Below are 23,654 nucleotides of genomic sequence, written 5' to 3'. Positions count from 1 at the left end.
ATTTACTTATCACTCCACCCTTCTCTGTACTCCACAACATGCCTACATGGCTGCAGGTCAAGAGCCAAGATCAAGCCACCTCATGACACTATATATGATACAATCCCGCAGATCTATAGGCTGCCACTGTATTTATTCGAACGGGCGATCTGGTGCAGGGTTGATAGTGTGGGGTTACTGACCGACTCCCAGGCCTTTGCCCCAGCATGATTCAGTGTCCCTGCACCACTGACTTTGATTAACTGAGGAGTTTTTACAGCCTGCAGTCAACAGCGAGGATTTACTGAACCCCATATGTCTCCAGATCCTGCCGACAGTCAAAAACACGGAGAGGGAGAGAGAGAGAGAGTGGAAAGACAGAGACGTACACACTGAAGTGGAGCAACAGAGAAAAGAAACAATGTAGAGAGGAGAGAATAAGAGTGTGAGCGAGGGGTAGAGAGGAAAAACCTGGCTGCCGTCCTAGTGAAATATGTCCCGCTCCCAGACCTGCTGTAATAAACTGATAACATCCTTTCACCACAACCATATACAGCTGTATACAAAACAGACTCTGTGTGTGTGTGTGTGTGTGTGTGGTGTGTGTGTGTGTATGTGTAGTTATGGGTGGGGTTTGTGCTAGAAGGATGTGGGTCAGTAAAGTCCAGGAGTGGTCACTGGTCTGACTGGGGGAACCTAACTAACCATAGAGGCATCAGCATAAGAGAGGATTATTAGATGATATCATCATGCATCATTGTGTGTTATATGGTGACAGTGTGTGTGTGCATGCTACAGTACCTGTGAAAGATATTAAGAAACAACCGACAGAGACAGTAACAATATATCTTAGAACTGTCATGTCCCCTGGAATTGTATCAGTCCAGCTTTAACACCCGTGGGTGAACTACTTTTGCCAGTATTCAGTTACAGTCTCTGGTCACTTTCACTGTCTGTATCTTTTATGCAATCTGTGGTCAATGTATATGATTTTTACAACATCAAAAAAAATTCCCACAGTGTAATTCTTACTTAATTTCCCTGAGAGAGTCATCCCCAAGGGATCAATAAAGTCTGTCTATTCACATCCTGCTTTGTTTTTGAAAACAAACGTTTTTTAAAAATTATGATTTAAAGTGTGAAAAAGTTTGAGATAATTTTATTAGAGAATTGCTAAATTTGTTAGCTTTTTTTTTTTTTTTAAGTTCACTAGTTCCAATTTAGAGAGTGTTGAGATTTTCTTCTTTTCTTCATTTTATATTATTCTAAATTAAATTACTTTGGAACTTTTGGTGAAAAAAGAGCAATCTGAAGATATCACCTTGGACTCTGGGGACTTGTAATGAACATTTTCTTACATACTGCACTCTGTGTGGGTTTACAAAGTTAAGAATTTATTAATCATAAAAAGAAATAGACAATTCAAAGCCATATGGTGCCATACAGAAAAGCATCCTGCATTCCGATGTTTATCCTTCATCGACACCCACTACCACATATGTGTAGTGTAAGACAGCCTTTTGTCTGCGTGAATCCCGTAGGTATTTGCCGCTCTGCGTTTTTAAACTCTTGTGTACAAGTTGTCGAAACTATTTTTCCCCTGTACCTTCATCTGGAGCCGCATTTATATTCCAGGCGAAGACAAGCAGGCGGCCAAGGGGACCTTGATGTGCCCAGAACAAGTTTAACATTTGCCACCGTATAAAGTGGCTTTGCAGCCCGGCAAATGAGAAGTCTCAGACATTTGAAAATTGCCTGGCCACCCTTCCTGCACGTAAAAAGCTTTCTGTCACCTCATTTTTCAGGAGAATCTCTCTCTCTCTCTCTCTCTCTCTCTCTCTCTCTCTCTCTCCTCCCTCTCCCTGTACTTCCCTGTACTTTCCCTTTCCTTTCCCTTTCCGCTTTCTTTTCTCAATACAGTATCTTACGCTTTCTCCAAATCTTTTCCTTTCTTTATATTTCTTACTCCTGCCCTTTTTTAGTCACACGTACTAGATGAGCTTCCCTTTTGTGCCTGCAGAGAGCAAGGTAATATGTTTTTAACAAAACAAATGGGTGATAGAGCGCTTCCAGCCGACTCCATAACAGGGCGCCTGGCTTTGTTGGCTGTTGGCCGGTGGGTAGCTGCGTCGTATGAATGACGGAGACCTGGGTGGCTTTCAGCTGTAAGTAATAGGTTTCTGTATAGTTCTGGGCAGCCCTGAAGCTTATTCCCACCCTGCGCCATCAGGGTGCTCAGCAATGTCACCCCTGCTTTGTGTGGTAGAGCCTGGTCAGCGTTATGTGGTACACAGCCTCTCTCTCTTTTTTTATCTCTCCTCTGCCTTTTGGACCTTCGTGTTTATTTAAAATGGAAGAATTATGGCAGAAAAGCAAATAAATAAACACATTAAGTCCACCAAAAGCATTCAATAAAAGCACATACTGCATTATGTGTGGGTTTGGGTATGTGCACACGGCGCAGTAAAACACTTCACTGTAATTGACAGCACTTTTCAGCTCCATAGCGATAACGTTGGGAACAAGCACAGTCTCATCCTTGCTTTCATTCCCTCTTCCTTCCTTCCTTTCATCCCACCGTCCCTCTTTGCCCAACTCCTGATTAACTGCACCTTTTCATGTGAGCATGAGGAGCTCCTCATTCATGTACAACAGAGCTTATTAATAATAATCTGCATTTGTATAGCCCCTTTCAAAATAACAATTACACAGTGCTTTACATAAAATCGAACGCATCACCTGCAGTTGAACAAAGAAAAAGTCAACAATAAGAAAATAATGACACAATAACAATAAAACAGAAAACCCTATGCAGTGAAAACACTGCGAGTTAATGACATTACAACCTGTCTACAAAGAGTGTTCAAATGCGTCTTGAGTTGAGATGTATGCACAGATGTATGAACTAATGAGTTTATATCGTGCATACATGCATATGTGTGTCTGAGTGCGTGCCTCAGCACTCACATAAGCATCTGTCCATGTCATTCACACTTCATTCACACTCTAAGCACACAGGTACATTTGCATTCCCATAGGTATTTTGTACATTGCATATTCCGTGTTCATAATATGGCAGACTTCATTATAATGCAGAGCTATTGCAAGTTCTCCGCCCTCATAACCTGCATCTTCTTCAGCCTCTGAGACTCTAAATAAAATGTTATTGCTTGAGTGTGCACAGTTTGTGTGTGTGTGCGTGCGTGCATGCGTGTGTGTGTGATGGAATGCAACTGTCTCTCTCTTGCGTTATGTGTCTAAGCCCATATGGTGGGCTCTGAATCGGATGGCAATATCTTCTTTTTCGGGAGCCCAGCCATATTCCCCCACACCGGTCTACCAGCTCCCATTCCCTTCCAAGCATGTAGATACATACAGCGACAGACCTAGCAAAGCATCAGGGGAAATTTATGGCTGTGTAACATCCCAGTTCTCCCACCCTCCTCACCACCCAACTCACCCCACCCTCTCTCTTTTCACACACTTCCGCTTTCTTTTACTCTTGTCTTGAGATATCTCTTAACGTCCCACCACTCTGCCTCCATCCTCTTTCTCCCCTGTCACCATCTCTGTCTTTGCCATTTCTATCTTTTATTTCTGACCCCTGTTTCTTCCCCTTACTATATGGATGGTAATTGAGCAGTTCAGTGAGTTATCAGTGACTCATCTGTCCTCTGCACAGCGTGTTCTGTTCTGGCCCACAGAACGTTACCTTTTTTCACCGAACCTGTTATTCTACCTTGTACAGGCTTTATAAACTGGAATACAGCCACCCACTCAGCCACTGTTTTCATTTAGCTGCTTTTATACTGTAACTCCTAAGCAACAAAAGAAACTACCCTGAGGTTGATGCATGCCATAAGACAGGTGCAAACACAGAACCGGCCCCGTTTGTTCAGAAAATGTGAAGCACTAAAGCCATTTATGTATGACACAGTGTGACAGGTTGCTTGCTAAAACCTTGGTAATATCCTCCTGGAAGGAAAACAGTCTTTTGTCACTCGGAGGGTAGCCTCATTTTTCACTCTAAGGGACTTATACACAGACGTTGATGGGACTAACTCTCCCTGTGAAACCAGCACCATTGTGCGCATGCATGTGTGTGCGCATGTGTGCTGCAGGAATAACAGCAGTGTGCGGTGACGGAGTGACAGACAGGCAGCCTGAGTGATTAATGAGCCCTCTTAATAATGCACCGTGGTGAGGAGAGAGTGACAGAACAATTTGAGAGAAGCAGAGAAAAGAAAAGAAAAGAAATGAAAAGAAAAGAAGAGGGAGAACAAACACATAAAAAATTGGGAGTCATGGATACAGATGGTGGCAGACATAGAATGGGAGCTAAATCCATCCAAATATAGATTGGCAGAATAAGGTAGAAGGTGAGATTAAGATGGAACGACAGATGGGTTGGACCAGACTTCTCCATGAAAGGCTGAGGTTGGCCCTGTAAAGGTCTTCGACTGGGACAGAAAACAAAGTGCGACAGCTTGGCTCTGTATTCTCCTTCAGAGTGTGTCTGTCTTTTTGTCTTCCTGTCTGTCTGTAACCGTCTAGCTGTCTGTCCCCTGGTCTATCTGTCATATCTACAGTATCTGTGACAGGCTGGATAGGGAACAGTGCACTCATCTCACATGTTGAGATCTGGCTGGATCTTTCCGGCTGGTATTAAACCCACAAGGAGTGCTCTTACTGATTTTCCGGTAGGAGATCACTCAGTTTAGGTTTGGTTTATGAAACAGGTTGAAGTTTGCTAAGCCCTGTCCCTGTAGTTACTGTTGCTATGGCTGTCAAGCTTTGTTATTGCACAGCAAATATGCCATTTTTTTTACCAATAACTGTGGCAAATTTACCACTTAAACACTTAGTAATTCTCAAAACAATGGGTCTTAAATTTCGCACCAAAGACAATAAAATTCTACTCTTGGGATTATGGGGATTCTCGACGACTAGCAAATTTTATCGACTGTTGCTAGCAAGGGCAAACTAATGCTACCCCTATAACTAGTTATAAAGCTAGTTAGCCAGACATGCTAACATTTGTAGCGAACAGTAGGGCTTAGGAACTGACAGCTCCTAAAACTCTGATCTAGTTTTTTTGTTTGTTTTTTTAAAGGCATTACAGTCCAATCTCCAAGTATCGAGTGTCACTCCTATTACAACTCTTTGTACACAAACTCAGCAAGTGTAACGCATCCACTGTTTGACAGGCCTGTTGTGCCTGGCTACGCCTGTGAAGCTATGACTGAACAGTCACTGTTTGTGGGTGGAGTTTAACAGACATCAATTTATAAACTTGAGTCAAACCTCTGTGATATAAAACCCCATCCATACCAGTATACTGGAAAATTCATCCTGCAAATTGTGGATGTACAGGGTGTTGTGTCTGCAGCTGAATTTAGACTGTACAGTATGTGGGTGTGTAATGTCAGACTGTCTGACTGAAGTGAGCTGATGTTTTGAAAGGACACTCGCAGCATGGTGCCTGTCCCATGCCTGATACAGAGATATACACACACGCTTATGAAACCTTGTCCTAGAATTCTTGTACCGGCAGGAGTCCCATTGTGGAGATACAGTCAAGAGATAACCTTTCATCATTAAAGGAAAGAAGGTGCTCTGGAGGAGGCACGGAAAAAAAAGGAAGAAGAGGTTATTCAACTGTAGCACTTTTAATTCACTGTAGATGTGTGGACTACAGAAAATGCCTAAATGTAAAATGTAGGAGGCAAAAGAAAGCACTCAGGGGGGATAAAAAGGAGAAGGAGCAATCAATAGCAGAGTAAGTGTGCTGGAGAGATGATGGGTGGAGAAAATAAAAGGGAGTATATAATAGCATAGTCACAGTAAACATAGCTCTGACCCTGAGAGCACACGAGTAGCTGCTATTGACAAACTGGGGAGAAAAAAAAGAAGAGTGAGGCTATGAAGCAGTTATCAAACTGTAACAAGGGAAGAAAATGCAGATTCTAAAATCACACTGTGACTCAGTATTAAAGTCTCTTGCTTTTCAGACTCTAAGGCTTTAGAGTGTATAATAAGGAAAAGCCAAGCAGCAGTCCAGGTAGACTTACATTTACATGCAATTTTGTAAGCACAATTTAATTGGTGATTTCTTAAAGCTGCAACACAACACCCAACTGTCATTTAGTTTCATATTTAATAAACTAGATTTTACTTTCTAGTGTGATATCAAGTCTGTTGTGCATCTCCTGACTAATTAAGGCAGTCCCCATGAATTTGATAGTGTGGATCATTTGTCAGAGTTGTTCTGTTGTTAAATAGTTGTGTTTATTCCCCTTTGTTACCGACCACAAAACAACACATTAAAAAGGCTTCTGCTACAAATTTAACATTGTTGTAAAATGAGCTAAATATAGACTTTGGATACACTTCTACAGAGGCATCTTGTAAACAACCCAAAGGAGACTGTACTTGGGGGTTTTGGGATTGTTGAATTTGTTTTTTCCTCTGTTTAAAGAAGCCAGGCATTTCTGCAAATTTGAACATTCTTTGAAAATCAACTTGCAGAGACTTTTGCTAGAAATTTTCTTGTTTTCTTGCGGCATGTTTTCGTCGTCATTGTTTGTTAAAGATTGTTGTTTGGGAGTGCACAGCTTTTCTAGCTGGATTCACTCTTATAAGAAGACAGGGAAAACACACAAGGAAATCAAAAAAGTCATGGAAGGATTAAAAACAAAGATTGCACCAGTTTGGCAAAAGTTGCTTGTTTGCAGAATGAAGATTTTTCTGAAAGCTGCATACAGTATGGTCACCCTTAAAGGGCCATTATGACTCCCTTAGTGCAAATATATACCTAATATGTATACCTAATCTCTGTCTAATTTGGCGATGCCCTATAAAGCACTGACCAGCTTTTCTTTATTTCAAATGGTTCCCTAAGGAAAAGATGCTCTGTCTTAGAGTGCAGTACCTCAGCAAAAGTCTATTTGAGAAGATGTAAAAATAAACTGATTAAACTAACCCATAGTAGTTTATTTTCATCCCTTAAAAGGACTAAATGATTCGTGAAGTTATGTGATTTTTTATCAGTCACAGATACTGTGGATCTACACTAAACACCCACAGACCTTTAAAATCAGCCTCCATTCGGCCGTGGCTCAGCAGAGGTATTTGGGATGAGGTCAGTGTTTTTGTCCTTGGCTGCACCTTTTGAGATTGACTCAGAGCGACCAGCACTGCTGTAACTGACACTGGCTATCTGTGTCCAGCATCTCCACCACCAGCCGTCACATCCTCCTCCTCCTCCTCCTCCTCCTCCCCCAAACTACTCCCCTGCCCTCAGGTCCTGCTCTGCCCGCCACACATCTCTGGAGATGCCATATTCATTATTTACACTCTGGGTTTCTCAGGCCCCACGGCAGGGGCTGACCTACCTCATTTGGTCTCTGTCCCCTGGTTCATGAGACATACACATATTACTGTGGCTAATAGTCAAATATACAAAAATAAATGCACAGATTTATAAGCACGCACACACACATACACACACACAAAGGTGCAAGGAAATTAATTCAGCCTTGTTCCATCTCTTCCTTCCTTTCTTGCTGTAGGCTGCTGTAAGCCCAGCTACACAGATAAAACTAAAAGGTTATGAAGACATTTTGGCTAAGAAAACATTTCAGCCTCGCGATATATACTGAGATAGTCATTTCAGAATGTTTTTTCCATGCTCCACATCAAAACACGTCACTTTCCTAGAAGAACTGAAGTGAAACCCAAGCTAGTGTGTGTAAGACTTTGCAAAATTCCCCAGTTACTTCCCAGAAAAAAACTTTATTCCAAATAAGACAAACCATAGACAGCTAAAGCCAACCTGACTCTCAAAAAGATATTTTTCAGAGTTTAATGTGACAGCATTGATGTTGCTTTGATATTTTTCTGTTCGGAGGGGTTTTTCAGCATGTCGTGTGCAACAAGGGAGCCTAGAGGTCCATCATGTTAGATTTGGCTCTAGTGCTCTTATTTGACTGTTTCTGTTGTTCAGATGCAACAGTATCTCTCCCTCTTGTGCAGTGTTGTTTTTCTACACACGGCTGAGTTGGTCCTCTCTGTTAATCCCACATCATACGTCAACAAATATGCCTTTATTTAGAAGGTAAACAAACTGTAGGCAGAGGTTTGTTTTTTTTTTTTACCCAAGATTTTGTAAACCTGCTAACAATGACTGTGCTTTAATCAAAGCTATTTTAACTATCTTAGCATTGGTAGAACTTTGACGTTAGTGGCTCAGTGTTTCATACTATTGGCTTCATGTTGGCGTAGATTTCAAGCCAGGTGGTTTTTGAGAGCATGAGTATAAACTGAGCATCTGTGTCTGTGAAACACCCTGGGAAAGTTGCCATTCTTAGTACAGCCAGTCTGGTTTTCTTTCCCTGGTGCATGCTGGGGTAGGTTTAACCACCCTGTGACCCCGAATAGAAATAAATTTGTAAGGACAATCATTGAACGAAGCCTTTTAAATTTCATATGGGACAATACTTGTCTGTGAGGTATTGTGAAGTGAAAAGATAATACCATATTTCTTTATTATACTTGAAAAAGATTAAACGCGATGGTCACATCATGTCAAGTTTATTTGTATAGCCCTCAAAAGCCCTTAATCACAGTCTCAAAGGGCTTCCAAGGACTTCATCACACCCATATTGTGAAACAGTGAATTAAAGTGAAGAATGAATTGACAACCCTCTATCCTAAGGCCCCTCATTGAGAAAAAAGGGGGAAAAAATCCCATGAAAAGGAATTACTACCAATGACTCATCCAGCTATACAGTGTGTAACAGAGGATTCTCACAAGGACAATTGTACTCACACTCCCTCCCTCTCTCTTTGTCTCTGTCTCCAGGTGCAGCAGGATGCAGGGCGTACTGCCTGTGTGTGGACTGCAGCCCCTGCTGGCCCTCCTTCTGCTTCTGACTGCGGGCTGTGGTGAGTCCTCATTAAACTGGAGGCAGTCCCCGTCACCTCACCCACAGTGCACAGAGCATAACTGTACATTTCCAGCAAATTACCTCTGATGTGTCAGACTGTCCTATGTACAGTTACTCTGCCACGTGACTCATAGTTATCATTATTAGTAGTAGGAATGAAATGAAAATCTGTAATTAAATTCCAAATTGCACATTTGCAACTTGTGAAACCCTCCTGCACATTTAAAAATTCAAAACACCATACATACAGTATAATCCTTCATAGGTCAGTGCCGTCAGTTTGGATCCACTTACTGTCATAAGACCCTGGTTGTAGAGCACACAGGGGGAGGCAGAGGGACTAGATGAGGGGCAGAGAGATGTGTAATCAAGCATGTCCTTCCAATCAAAGATAAGTAAAACCCACATCAACACCAGGAAGCCAAACAGCAAGCAATCATCATGCTCTGCACACTGAGTGCCTGAGGTAAGAAAAAACGTAAAAACTTACTTAAACTTACTGCATTTGTTTACAGTAATTCAAATCTCAGGTTCCTGTTTGTGTAATCTGAATCTCAAAGAGATGTTTTTTCTATAACATTAAGGAGTTTATATTTAAATAAAAAGTTCTCTTCACCTTTTCTGAGACTTCAAGAAACTCCAAGAAAGAAGATTTATAAAGAAGAATGTCTTACTTTATTTGTAATGGAAGACATGGAAAACAGCAAATTCTCACATTAGAGAACCTGGAGCTGTCAAATGTTTGGCATTTTAGTTCAAAAATAACTTTAAAAAAATAATAACCAATAGTTGCTGATTAATTTTCTGCAGATTAGCTTATTGAGTGCAACACTTGAATTGTTGCAAATCTAATAACATTAAAAATCATGAACAAATAAGACAAATAAGTTAGGCAAAACACACAACATAACACTCAAAAACTCAGTTTGTTTGCTTCATCAGTGTGTAGGTGTAGTGTGATCAACTTGTGACCCTAGTAACATTAGCAGATTCAGATGGTGTTGAGCTTTAATTGGTACATTGGAAGCATAAATCAGTGAGGAAACCTGTGAGAAAAACATAAACACAGAAATCTCTCTAGAGCACTAACCAGCATTGCCCTCTTCTAACTTTGGCAGAAAATTGCATTTTCATGTCGGAGTCCGTCATTCACAGGGAGAAGCTGATCGACAAAATAGGTTTTCAGGACTTTTAACCTCAATTTTTCTAAATTTGTTGCCAAATTGTAGAAAACAAAACAGCATTCATAAGTGAGAAACCACGAGGGGCAGCAAAATGAATGTCTCACCTAATCTCTACGAATGAATGGTCACAATTTGTGATTCGTAGCTCACAGCAGCGGTCCGTTGTGTCGTGGGAATAAAGCGCCTGTTCCTTTACGTGTTAGACTTGGTCACACTGACATTGCCTTTGTCAGTCTGTCCATTTCTCTCTGTAACAGTGTGCATACCTTGAACACAGTCATTCGCAGCTGAGCTAGCAGCCCACTTATTCCTCCTGTTTCATCTGCTCATAATTACCCCAACAGCACTTGCAAGAAGAGGCGAACAGATGAGATGTAAAGAAGAAAAACAAAGCTGAGATCTCCAAAGCTTCACGTTCATCCTCTCAACCAATTCCGTGAGAGGGAAACAGTTTTGATATTTTGTTAAATCTCCAAGATATTTATTTCTAATATTTGCCGAGCTCATTAAAATTCGCTTTGATTCGGCTGAAAAGCTAGAGTTTAGAATCTTAATCCTCTCATTATATGTCAGCAACTTACCCAAACTCTGGAGAGAGATTTGACATTTTACATTTGTTTGCATATCTGGTTTTACTGACTTTTTTAAACCCTTCACTGAGAGAAGGCAAGTGTGATGGAGAAACACATTCTAGGGCATAAAGAAAAGAAAACCTCATTGTCAAAAACTTACTTACCCAGAAACCTATGGTAACTCTGAGTCATTTGTCTATCTGTACGTCTGGTCTGGTTGCTCTACAGCCTCCCTAACTGCCTGTTTGGAAGTTTTATCTGTCTATTCCACAGAGCTCTGTGGGGAGGAGCACACAGCACAAGCATTCATATCCCTCAGTCCGTCTTTGCCCTCTGTATACTCTCCTTGTACTCCCTTGCTGTGTATCTGTGTGTATCTGCATGTGTTTGTGCGTATGCAGGACAGACTGTACGCCCCCTCATCGCTCTCAGTGGCCTCCCCGACCGTCTGCTCCGCTCTGTATTGTATTGTTTCTGCCTTCTGTGGAGGTAAAAAAAAAAAAAAAATTAAAAAGAAAAAAGTCTACGGACTTGGCACCGGGGCCTCTCTGTGACTCAGGGCTCAGATTCACAGTCAGAGATGATGAAAATGCAGCCAACTCCTCTGTCTTTCTCTATGTGGGTATATGTTTATGTGGAAACCCTCAGGTTACATCTGCCAGGTAGTTTATGCAGCCAATTCACAGAGCAGTGGGCACTTTAACCCACACACACATACATACACACACACAGCATCTCAGAGGAGCCTAAAAAACACACTCACATGTGCCTTTCAGAGTGTATATGTCATGCAAATAGACACTCCCTGCCTCTGCTCTGGAGGAGTTGTAGTTTTAGTTTTGAGGGCATTAACATCTACTGTTTTTGCTTTCTTTCTTTCCTTTCCTGCATTTTGCACTTTTTTTTCGCGGCTGAGTGACTCTAGAAATAGTCGACGGGAGGTTGAGGACCACAGGGAGGGTTGGCACTAAACCTCACCCCATGACACTTTGCTTGACAGCCCAGAGATTGGAAAAGAGGGTGGGAGGAGGAGGAGGAGGAGGAGAGGAACAGATTAGGGGTTGAGGCTTTTGCAAGGATGTGTGTACGTGTTGATGATTGTGCGAGCGTGCCTGCACTTCTGTACAAGCGCTCCTATGTGCACTTATGAATTTCAAATGTTGGCCGCGTGCCACACGAGATAAATGTATCATTATGCTTCAGAAGGTGCAGAATTAGTCACGGCAGCAGCCTCCAGGGAGTTCCTGTGAAGCCTGACATGGCCTGGTTGGAAGTCAGCTCAGACTCTGAGAAAGAGCTGCAGTGAGATGGTTAATATTTGTTGCAAGGAGACAAGGAGGCAAGAGGAGGCAGTGTGGATCAGAAAAGGTTTGAAGGGATGATTAGAGTATAGAGTAAGTGTTTGGGGAATTGGGGAATTGGGAAATATACCTATACAGCAAATTAGAAGATGGGAGACCGAGGAGTAATAAGTAGAGGCAAAGTGTCAGTGTTAATTTTGGCACCTGAGATTTAGTTTAGAGTATTCTGGATGTGTGTGTGACTTTGTGCCAAGTAGCACTTATTTTCAACAGAGGGATCCTAAAGGCTACAGTAATGACTCTCTCATTCACAGACATTGATCCACTGCAGGTAAAGGCTGCAGGTAAATTTCCTTTCCCACCTGCAAGAAACTTTCCAACTCTTCTATTTTCACATCACTGAACTGCCTGGAATCCCACATTGCCTTGCAAAGTGATTCTCTCATATTCCACAAAAAATTAACATTGGCAAACTTTGCGTCACCTTGCGCCACTTAACTGTAGTTATGTATACAGACAAAGAAGCTGCGTGATTGCGTACAGAGTTAATGGAAAAATGTGATAAGATGCAAATTCACCCAGGGTAGCAGAAATTGATTCAACTCGCATACAAAACCAATGCGAGTTAAAAATGTCTTAGAAAATTTGCACGTCTGGGTGCTTTGTGAACGGGCGTCATAAACGTACAGAGGGAAAAGAGAGAATTAGTCAGAGGCTGAGCTGGGGGGGGGGGGCTCCCACTCACACAACCACACACAGTTTGTGCATCCATTGCTAGCTAACGTCTGTACAGTTTTTACAGCGCACTGTACATTACATTTACTTTTGTTTTAGTCTTGTTTTACTGTTAAAGTGAGAATAACGGAGAGCGTGATAAAAATTTGGGGGATGTAACGCTGACAATGGAAAATATTGGAGGAGGAGATGAGTAAGAGAGGAGTCAGGGAGGAAGGAAAAGACGAGGAAAGACAGGAAGGTATGGAGAGGAGAAATAGAGCGCAATAGAAAACATCGGGGGGGTGAGAGGAGGAGGAGTAGAGGGAAGGAGTGGCGGGGGAGACAGGTGGGAGTTGGAGGGATGTTTTTGGGGATAAGATCTCATGCAAGAGAATGTCAGCATGGAGACATCATTTCCAAACCTGCATGGTGTCCGCCTCACAGACCCGCTGTGCTTAGACAGGCAACACACACACACACACACACACGAAACTTCAGTAACTTGGTGTGGACTGTGTGTACATCTGTGTGTGTGTGTGTAACTTTGTGTCTTTATCTGCCTGCGTCTTTGCATATTTGAGAGCGTGTGTACTTGTGTACTTCCTGTAGGGGAAAGGCGTCTGCACTGCAGTGAAACACAGACCACTGATCAAACACAGTGGAAAAAGAAGGAGGAATCCAGTCCCCCCTTCATTCAATTTACATTATACAGTACATAGCCTCAGATCTGTTCTTTGAAGAGGCCACCCCCAAAGCACATAGTTAAATGTGTGTGTGTGTGTGTGTGTTTTCTGCCCTGATCAGAAGCTCCTTCCCCCTTTTTCCATTTGTGGTGCCTCTGTTGCCATGGTTATCATTTTTGGGCTTGGTTGGGCCAGTCTCAGCTTCAGCATCTTTTCTATCCCTCTCTCTCTTCCTCAACAATAACATATCAGCGTTTAAGAGCAGCCACCAATCTTTTCATGTTTTTTTCTCTACATCCCTTGTTTTCTCCGTTTGTCTTTGTGCATCACCCAAGGTCTTGTTAAAAGGATACGTTTCTCTACATCCCGCTGCAAAACAATAAAGGCAGCAAGCAGTTTTGTCAGACCATCCCCTCGCTCAAACAAACCCACATTTGCCGCTGCTGTCCTTGAGATGTTTTATTCATATCAGGAGATAAAAATGATTCAGCTTCTTCCTACCCATTCTCAAAAGTTTCACTTAACTTCTCTTTGTTTTGTTTTTTTCCTGTGTTTATAGTATTTCCACAGGCACATCATTCCGTCTTTGATTTGTTGTATTTCCTTGTAAGATGTACTAACTTAGAAAGAAGCTGTTACAATATTTAACTGTTAATTCAGTGTAAGGTCCCAGGAAAGCAGTGGTGGAAGGTTAACTATATACATTTATTCATGTACTGTACTTGAATTTACTACCACATACTAACTCCACCACATTTTAGAGGGAAATATAATAGTTTAACTCTGTTTCATTTATTTGACAGCAGTAGTTACTAGTTACTGTGCAGGCTCAAAGAACAGAGAACCGATTGATCAAAGTGGCTCCACCTCTGTAGCTGCAACATTAAAATACTTCATGCATCAATGATAATGATTCAGAAACATAGTATAACACTCAAAAGGTCGATTCTGCATAATGAATACTGCAGTTTTTATACTTCCTTTTTATTTTTGTGGCTAATACTTATATAACGGGGATAGCTAGTTAGCAGGTTAACTTCACTGAAAGAAGAGAAGTGAAACCGAAGCAAAACAGGACTTAACACTGGCATTGTTTTCCATGGCTGGAGACAGCTCTTAGCGAGTAAAGGAGTGATGTTTGATGCTGAACTCGCAACCTTTCTCCTTGACTATTAAGCAAACAGCTGTTAGTGCTAATGTTGACTGTGCAGCAAAAAATGTACATATAGCACCTTTAACTAAAGTGTACAAGTACTTCTTCCATCAGTCCTGGGAAAGGACAATGTAATTTGATACTTATTATAGGGAAAATGGAGGCAGTGTTTTGTCTCCATTCTAATTTATTGTTAGCATAAGAGTAATTTTAGAGTTTGTTCAGATAGTCAGCCAAACATACAAAAGTAAAAGTAAAGTTTTCATGTAACTGATGCAGTTCTTTTGAGGACCTATCTCTGGAAATAAACAAGTGCTTAACAACCAAAAGACCTAAATATAAAATAAATTATCTGTCTCAGAACATTGCCTCTTTTTCTCTATACTTATTACCAAATGACATATTCCTCTCCAGGAAACTTTCTAGTAGGTTATTAGGAAATTATATGCCTGTTAAAAGCATTACCATGAAGTTCTTTTAAAAGCCTTTTTATACACTGGCTTTGTGCATTAATGTCCATTATGTTGTAGATAAAAACCCAACCCTGAGAACTACAAAAACAGTTTGACCTGAACCTCCTGTATTCCAGTTATGTTGTATCAGCTGTCGCTTCTTAACACAGTGATCAACTAATAACAGCAGGCCTCTGTCAGACAGCTCATCTGTCATGATTTATGACCCACACAGACTTGTGCACAAACATACACACACTTACACAAACAAATAATCAGCTGACACGCAGGCAACAGGAGTGGAGCAGGGATGACAAGAGAGGATGCAGTCCATCAGTCCCGGTAGCTCTTGACTGACAGGCTGACGGGTTTGATGTGGGCAAATTGAAGACAAAGGGGCCTTTATCACTGAAAGAGCCACTGCAGGCACCTTGGAAAGAGAGAGAGAGAGGAAGAATAAGAAAGTGAGGGAGAGAACAAGGAAAGATGTTCCCAATTGTGTTCCTATTACAGTGAAAATGCCATTACCGCCCACCCTGTGTCTGTGTGCAGCTCTGTGCCAGCCACATAAAGGCTTGCCGACTGTGTTTAATAATTCGAGAGCACCTCTAAAGTGAAGACAGATGGGCCAACGGTGACGATCACGTAGATGCCACTGTGAACCAGCAGAAAGGAAATAAGAAAATCTGAGCTGTATCTGTAAGCTGCTGGAGGTGGAGCTTCCAGGAGGAGCTGGAGCATGTGTCCTCTCACACCATGCTCTTCTCAACGTTCATAAGTGACAGGCAAAGATACCAGACGGGGTCAATAAAAGATCCGCCTGTTAACATTTAACAAAGAGGCTTGGACTTTACAGTCTGACGTTTTCCGATGAAGGAGTTTTACTGAGCACACATGCTCTTTTTCAGCACTTTTCTTCTTATTGACATTCAGCTTCAGTATGCCCCCCACCACCACCACCCCTCCCTTTTTTTTATCACCCAACATCCAGGTGAGACTTGTACAGAAAAAAGGGTGACAAAGAGCAATATGAAACACAGGTAGATATCCAAACAAACGGCAGTCTTGTGGGGGGTTTGCTTGTGATAACATTTCCATCTAAATGCAGATTTGATATAGCAATGGCATCGGTGGCCCTCACTAGTTTACATTCATTACCATGACAGAGTGAGAGTGATGTTTTTTTTTTTAACCTGGTCTCCTTCACAATGTAATTTCGGCTTCTCAAGGAGGGAATCTGCAATTGATTTCATGTGATTTAGTCGTGCAAATTGCAGCACCAGCTGGGAAACAAAGGTAAACATTTGTCCAAATAAAGTGGACAGAGAGAGTGAAAGAGGGAGTGAGAATGTGAATGAGATAGTGATTGTGAAGCTTGATTGGCTTCATTTGTGGCACGGTCTTGCTATTGGCAAAATAAGTAGCGAAATGTTACCTAAACGGTGCTCACTCAGGTGGAACCTGGCTAGAAACTGGCAAGCAGATTAAACATTATTGATGCCTTTTAGCTGAGGAATAAATTTGCCTGTTTTTGTTCCAAGCAAGCTCCCGGCAAGGTGTTTGAGAAATTGCAGTTTGATTGTCTTCTAGGGCTGCACGTTACTCCGTGAGCGTCTATGTTGTGTGTTGGAGAGGGAGGGGCACATGCATGAGTGTGTGGTAAACAAAGATGAGTGCCAGGTCCTCAAGGGGGATAAAGCAAAGAGAGTGACAGCAGGGAGTGGAGTCTGATAGCCTCTTGTGAAAGATGTGTGTTTTTGAGTGAGTTTGCGTGTGTGTGTGTAAGCATGAATGTGTAACCTTGTCAGTTGTAACACACACCTCCTCCTGAAATACATCAGTACATCGCAACTTTTTCCAACACATCCTCTTGACTCCTTTTCCACATCGCATCACTCCAATTTCCCTATTACACATACCTCCAGCTTTTTCCACTTCCATATTTTGTTTATGTGTTTTCATTGCTTGCCCCCTCCACCACTCACACTCCTGCACTGCGTTGTGCTTGAGTCAATTGGGTTTGTTCATTTTTTGCGTAGTGTCAGTTTTTTTCTTATGTCAGTGTGGAAAAAAAAGTACATCGCTGCTGCTATCAAGTAAAACAAATTGTGTAAAATAAGTAAAAAAAGTGAATGAGTTTTCCTCTACACTTACTCCTGTCATGGAGCACATTCCTATGCTGACCACAAACTATTCAGAGGCCATTTTGTGGTTGACGATGTTGTGTAACTCACAAAAAGTCACTGTAGTCACTGAGGTATTTGCAGTGTTTTTGTTGATAAAATAAATTATGTGGATGCAGTGAGATATAAGAGAAAATTGCATCTGCTCTGACAAAATTCTAGATTTAGATAAAATTCTAAATTAAAATAATTAAAACAATTAATGATTCTTTGCTGTTAACATGTAGTCTATGATGAATATTAAGCAAGTTTGACATATTGGAAAGTATGCTTATTGCTTTCTTTCTTACAGTCAGGTGAGAAGAACATCCCCACTATCATGTCTGTAGGATAGATATAAAACTTTGACCAGCATCCGCTTAGCTTAGCTTAGCTTAGCATAAACACTGAAAAATAAAAAGTGTGGAAATGACAAGTTGTGGTTTTAGAGGTGCTCGACATTTAGAATTGAGACAGACCTAGGCTAGCTTTGTTCCCCTTGCTTCCTTTCTCTGTGCTAAGCTAACAATCTCTTGGTTGTAGTTTCCAACAGACAGAAATTAGACTAATGTGTCATGTAGCTCAGCAAGAAAGCGAACGTGTATTTCCAAAAATGTTAAAGTATCTAACATAGATATAGCATATTGATTAGTACTAGCTTTGCTAGTAGGTGGCTTTTGTTACCTTCAGGCAGTAGGTTGAGTAGTTGTTTCCCCTTGTTTTCAACCTTTGCGGTAAGCTAAGCTAACTGGCTGCTGAATGTTGCCTTATATTTCATGGAGAGTTATGAGGGTGGTAACAAGCTTCTCCTCTAATTTTCCACCAGAGAAGGAACAAGAGTGTTCCCCAAAAACTATCCCACAAAGATAATTTTAAAATAATTGTCAGAAACACTGGTCTTGGTCAAGGTGGTTATTATTAGCGACCCACACTGCTTTGCTTATTTATTCCTCACCTCTCCTCTATTCTCCTCCTATCCCTCTGCCTTTGAAAGCCTCGTGCATTTTGTTTCACAGGTCACCTCACTCGACGGGCTGAACTCCTCTCAAGTGTGAAACGAGAGGCCATTTCAGAACACAAATCCTGTTTGATGCAGCCATGCGGAGCAGCACTGATCAGTTTGTGAGGGAGTTAGACAAGTAGCGCTTGTCTAAGACGATGTCAGTGGGAGAAGCAGAGAAGTGGGTATTTATGTGTGTTTACGTGATGATAGGAGGGTTGATGTTAAGCTATCAGGGAAAGGCACTCAGCCTCTTAGCTTCAGCAACTGCAAAGGCATAACGGCTGCAGGAATGAGCAATGACAGCTATTCACGCATCTGCTATTTGTGTGTGTTCAAAGGCACATTAACCATCCAGTAAGGAATGAAAAATGGTGGCTTCAAAGCTGTATGTGTGTGTGAGTAGGTGTGTTTATATGTGTGTGGGGAGGGTGTGCATTCTGAGCCCCACGAATAGCAAATGAGAGATGAGATGTTTTCACTTGAGAGTGCATTCCAGGGTGTTCACACACACAGACACACACACACACACACAAACACAGCCCGTACACTCTTGTTGGCAAAATTTAGTGACAGTCAAATATGAGGCAAGTTATTCAAAGTGAGTCTGAATCATGAAGTGGCTGAGGGAAAAATCATATCCTGAAATTAAAACAAACGTACAGTATATCTATATATATATATAGGCTGAAGATAAAAACAAAACTAAGATGAAAAATAGTTGGATGAGAAGAGCTGAGTTGAAATGCTCATCTGAAAGCTGGCAAGTGGTCAAAATGCAGGAGAGGAGGAGGGAGAAGAGAATGGCAGGAGATGGGGAGAAAAATGACAGAGCAGAGGGAGGGACAGAGAGGGCAAGGGACAGGACAGGGTGAGCGACACACGCGGCGGTGCGCCTGTGACCGCTGGAAAAACACTGTTCCACCAATCTGCCATTTAATTAGAGGCAGGAGGGGCCACCCCTGTAGCGTGTAGCACTTTAACATGCATCCAATCAAACAGGAGTGGAGCAGGACACAGCAAAAGTGTGCAGTGGAAACTGACACTAATGAAAAGAAATCAATAGGCTCATTTTCTCCACCGTTCAACCCCACTCTCTGTTCAATCCACCTTGGCAGTGCTTTTTTTCTGTTCTTCCATTCTTTTATTTTCTGCTTTGTCTTCTCTTCGTTCTCTTTGTTGCTTCACTTAATTTTTTTTTTTTTTACCTCTTGACATTAGATTTCCTCCCCTTCATTGATAGAGCTCTAACATAACAACTGACACTGACATTAACGTGGCTAAGAAGTGGCAAGCTGATTGAGAATGCATGTACTGACGCTGAGCTTTGGGGCAAATTAGATTAGACATAGTGACAGTAGTAACAAGAACAGGAACAGAGACTGATAAGGGAGCCAGAAAAGAGTCAGATGAGGGTTAAGGCTTTACAGGTAAACCTCATTCACTCACCATGCACAATGGATAAACATATACAGATAGAGCGCAGACATGATAACCTGTGTTATTGTTTTGTAAGAGTGGAATTCACATTTCCCTCTGCAATGTAAATGAGCCACCTCTGTCTTTTCAAGCAAGGTGACACAGGATTAGAGTATAATAATAAGGTATGATATGACTCTACCAGTGCAAAATGAGTTTCACACTGGTCGGGAGATAAGACAACAGTGAAAAACGCAGTGGAACAATGCAGGATTTTGCTGAACAAAACAGCTAATATCAGAGCTCCTCTGAATGCACTGCACTCAGAACTTCTTATAATGATACCCTTTCCCTGTCATTGCTTGTTTTGATGAAAGTAATTTCTGTATCTCTGTGGTGATGGTGGTGTTGCTTTGAGTTGCATAGAGGTGGTTGATATTGATCCCATAATGCATATCCAGGTTTGATGTATGGCATTTGAAAGGACTTTTGATATCTTCCCTCTATATAGCCCTGCCTCCCACTGCTCAGGTAGCACAGAAATGGCCTGCTGGATCAATGACCAATAATCAGAGAGTCACAGTGAGCCTCTTTTCTTTCCATTTTACTCCACAACCAGGAGGATGTGATGGAACAAAAGAACCTGGAAGGAAAGCACATGTTTTTTCTACAAGAAGCAATTAACTAACGTCTTTTTAACGTAATGAGAAAAAACGTCCTGTGGCTTCATTTACAAGACGGCATTGATTATCCTCTCCTCTCCTCTCCTCTCCTCTCCTCAGACATAACCAATGCTGACACTGTGGTGAATATGCGGAAAGTGACCCACCAGACCATAAGCGAGGAGCTGTCCAAAACCGTTCTCCTCCCGTGCCTCTTCACCCTTCGTCCCAGTGCCAGTTCATCCCATGAGCCCCCCAGGATCAAGTGGACCAAGGTGTGGGGCCAAAGAGGCTCCGACGGCCTGCAGAAGGAACAGTCTGTCCTGGTGGCCAAAGACAATGTGGTCAAGGTATGGTCAAGGATCAGAACTTAGTCTATCTCAGTGGTGTGTTTGTTGTTTGTTTCACTCATTGTCATCATTCCTTTTCCCTCCCCTCCTCTCTCAGGTGAAGAAGGCCTTCCAGGGTCGTGTAACGCTGCCTGGTTACAACGTCAACCGCTATAACGCTAGTCTTGCTCTGACTGGGCTACGTTCCAGTGACTCTGGTCTGTACCGCTGTGAAGTTGTGGTGGGCATCAATGATGAGCAGGACACAGTCCCCCTGGAGGTTACAGGTGAATAACATGTAGACTTTTTCCTGTAGGGCAGCCATTTTGAATTTAGATCACATTTAGAGTGGGATATTCATGCTAGGGCACACCTAGCTGTATGCTAGTCTTGTGCACTGTGATGAACATGGTACTGTATAAACTTAAGGAATTAAAACATTTCACATTTCATCTAATGTGATGTAATGTTATTTATCTCAAGAAATGATATATATATACCTGGTTCACATTTTAAGGTAACGTGCTACCAACTTTCGGTAGGTAGCTAGCTACTGCAAGCCAGTAAGCTCGCTAGCCTACCAGGAGCTGTTGGTCAGTTTTATCAAGTAATTTGATAGCTTATGAATCTAATGTTTAAGTAACTGATTGAGAGAAGGCAACAAAAAGTTAGCCTGTACTCAAGTAATTAAAGGTTTTATTAAATATTAAAGTTCAGGAGCAGCAATTAGCATCAAATAAAATAAGTACCTGCAGAAGTTAAAACCTCACATACAGGGTGAGGTACCTCTGTACATTTGAAAATAAACCAACATAGCTGTGACCATGTACCAGAAAAGATATTGTTGAAATTAAAACCAAACTACAAACCAACTGTTATTACCAAACACTCATTTCTTCCAGTCAATTTAAAAAGAGGAATTTAAATATTTCTTGGTGAGGTACCTATTGCTAACCAAACCTTTGAAAAATGTTGCCAAGGGACATGACCAAGATGTGTTAATAGTTAATTCAAGTCACATGAATTTATTTATAGAGCACATTTAAAAACAACAAACACTGAACAAAGTGCTTAGTCAATGGAAGTTTAACCTTGCCTCCTTTATTAATTTTAATAATATCAAAGTTAGTGCCTTGCCGTAACTGTTGATGGTCACCACCATAAAGCATAATTGGAATAGAGAGAGAATAAGAGAGAAAGCCGAAAGTACTCCTGGTATCGTGACTATAGTAATCAGAATTAACCAGTAATTAACACCATTTGTGTCATTCTAGGCATTATGCATGTTTTTACCTACACAAATTATTGTATGAGTGAATCAACACTCCACTCTTTCATTGTGTACAGCTCCCCCATTGCTCTCAAGGTCTGCCACTACGAATAATAATGACCCTGTTTTCCATGTCAGGCTGATACAGCCATTACAGCCAGGGCTGTTTACAGTCCGTGTAGAATGTATGATGATGGGGAAAAGGTTAGGGAACTAGAACACATTAAACATCATTGACCTGGTGCCACTCAGGTGCTGTTCATGCACTGAAAGTCTAATGAAACCAATAAGGTAGGAAGCCAGCAGTGTATGGTATTGTCAAATGGTGTTACTCCGGGAGCTTTGTATGGCTCTCAGTGGCTTAACTAAATGGACCACCCATTTACTGCATTATCTGTATCCAGGACACCAGTATTTGTGGAATTACCAGACTACCTGGAGGTAGTTCACTGTACTAGAACCATAATTACTGTGTCAGAGTATTTTAGCTGCAGAGCTATCATCAGATTCTTTCCAGGTCACTCACTATTTTTAATGATAAGCTATTATCATAATGACCACAGGGAATCGCACAATGCATTAGCCACTGTACACTATGCTGCCGCTTGCCACAAATCCATGCTAATGTTGTGAACATCATCTCTAAAAGCCCAGTTGCCTTATTCTTTTACCCAGACACAGCACGCTACAATGGCTGCATCATCTGTCACTGAGAGTAACACAGATAGCTTCCACTCCATTGCCAGCTCATATGTGGATATGTGGAAGCATGCCTGTGTGTATGAGAACAGTTTACACTTTACCTTTAGTAAGCAAGACCCCTGTCACTACGCTTGGGAGACCCTGCGTCCTCTCCCTCTTGGCCAATCGATTAACACGCTATGAAAACCACTCCTTCAGAGAGAAACCAATTATGTAGCCAGCGAGGAGTAGCCATCTCCAGGGCTTAGTCTTAATTGGCAGTCACGCTACATGGCAGACCACAGCCGTCTTCACACTAATTCTACCAAGTGCTTAACGTATTAATTAGCAGGTATTGATACTGCTCAGCTATATCAATATCATATTAATCAACACTGCTCCTCTCATAGACTCAGTTGTGTGTATCTAAGCCCCGATGAGATGCCCTTCCTCTCCTGCCATCTCTTTTTTTAATTTCTCCCCCACTGCCTCTGTCTTACTCTCGCTCTGCTTTGTCTTTCTCTTGGCACATATTGACTGGTCAATATGTGCCAAGAGAAAGAACACGGTGCCATTGATTGTGTGTGTCAGCCATTGTCTGTGGTGAGATATGGCTGCCCACCATTAACTGGTGTGAGGACAATAGATAGTAAATCAGCACTGGGCATAGTGAAAAGCTACTGTAATTGTTCATGCAACCTCTGGGATGTAGCAGACTTTTAGCATTGTTTTATATTGTATAGGCACATACTTAAAGCTGCAACACTGCAAGCATCAAGAACAGCGTCAGTGCTACCTGGTTCAGACTCTACAAACTCTACAAAAACTATGTTTTGACATATTTACTTTCTTGCCGAGAGTTACATGAGCAGATTAATACCACTCTCATTCCTGTAAATATGAATTTACAGCTTGTTACAGATTATTAGATTTAGCATGGTTGGGTTCGCATAGGAACTTGAATCAGGGGATATTTACGCTTTGGTTTTTGTATGATTTAAACAAAAGACATATAACATGGTACTTAATGAGTTCCAGAGGTGTGTGTAGGCATTTGGATAAAGCCTTACTAGATGTTTTCCCTTTTCCAATCTTTATGCTAAGCTAAGCTAATCGTCATATTTATTGTATATACATATTGA

The 23,654-nt window shown here is 41.6% G+C and overlaps 1 protein-coding gene across 1 annotated transcript in view; it reads left to right on the top strand.

The window, feature by feature from the left end:
* The window catches only part of ncanb (neurocan b), a 137,987-nt gene that overhangs the window by 24,100 nt on the left and 90,233 nt on the right, over positions 1-23,654 (top strand). Inside the window, 3 exon segments of the mRNA XM_051077077.1 lie at positions 8,843-8,925; positions 20,353-20,582; positions 20,680-20,848. Of these exon segments, the coding sequence (XP_050933034.1) occupies positions 8,853-8,925; positions 20,353-20,582; positions 20,680-20,848 (472 nt within the window). The 5' untranslated portion in view covers positions 8,843-8,852.

Source organism: Lates calcarifer, linkage group LG17, assembly GCF_001640805.2.
Source record: "Lates calcarifer isolate ASB-BC8 linkage group LG17, TLL_Latcal_v3, whole genome shotgun sequence".
Lineage (NCBI taxonomy): Eukaryota > Metazoa > Chordata > Actinopteri > Centropomidae > Lates > Lates calcarifer.
This window is presented reverse-complemented; position numbering and strand designations above follow the sequence as displayed.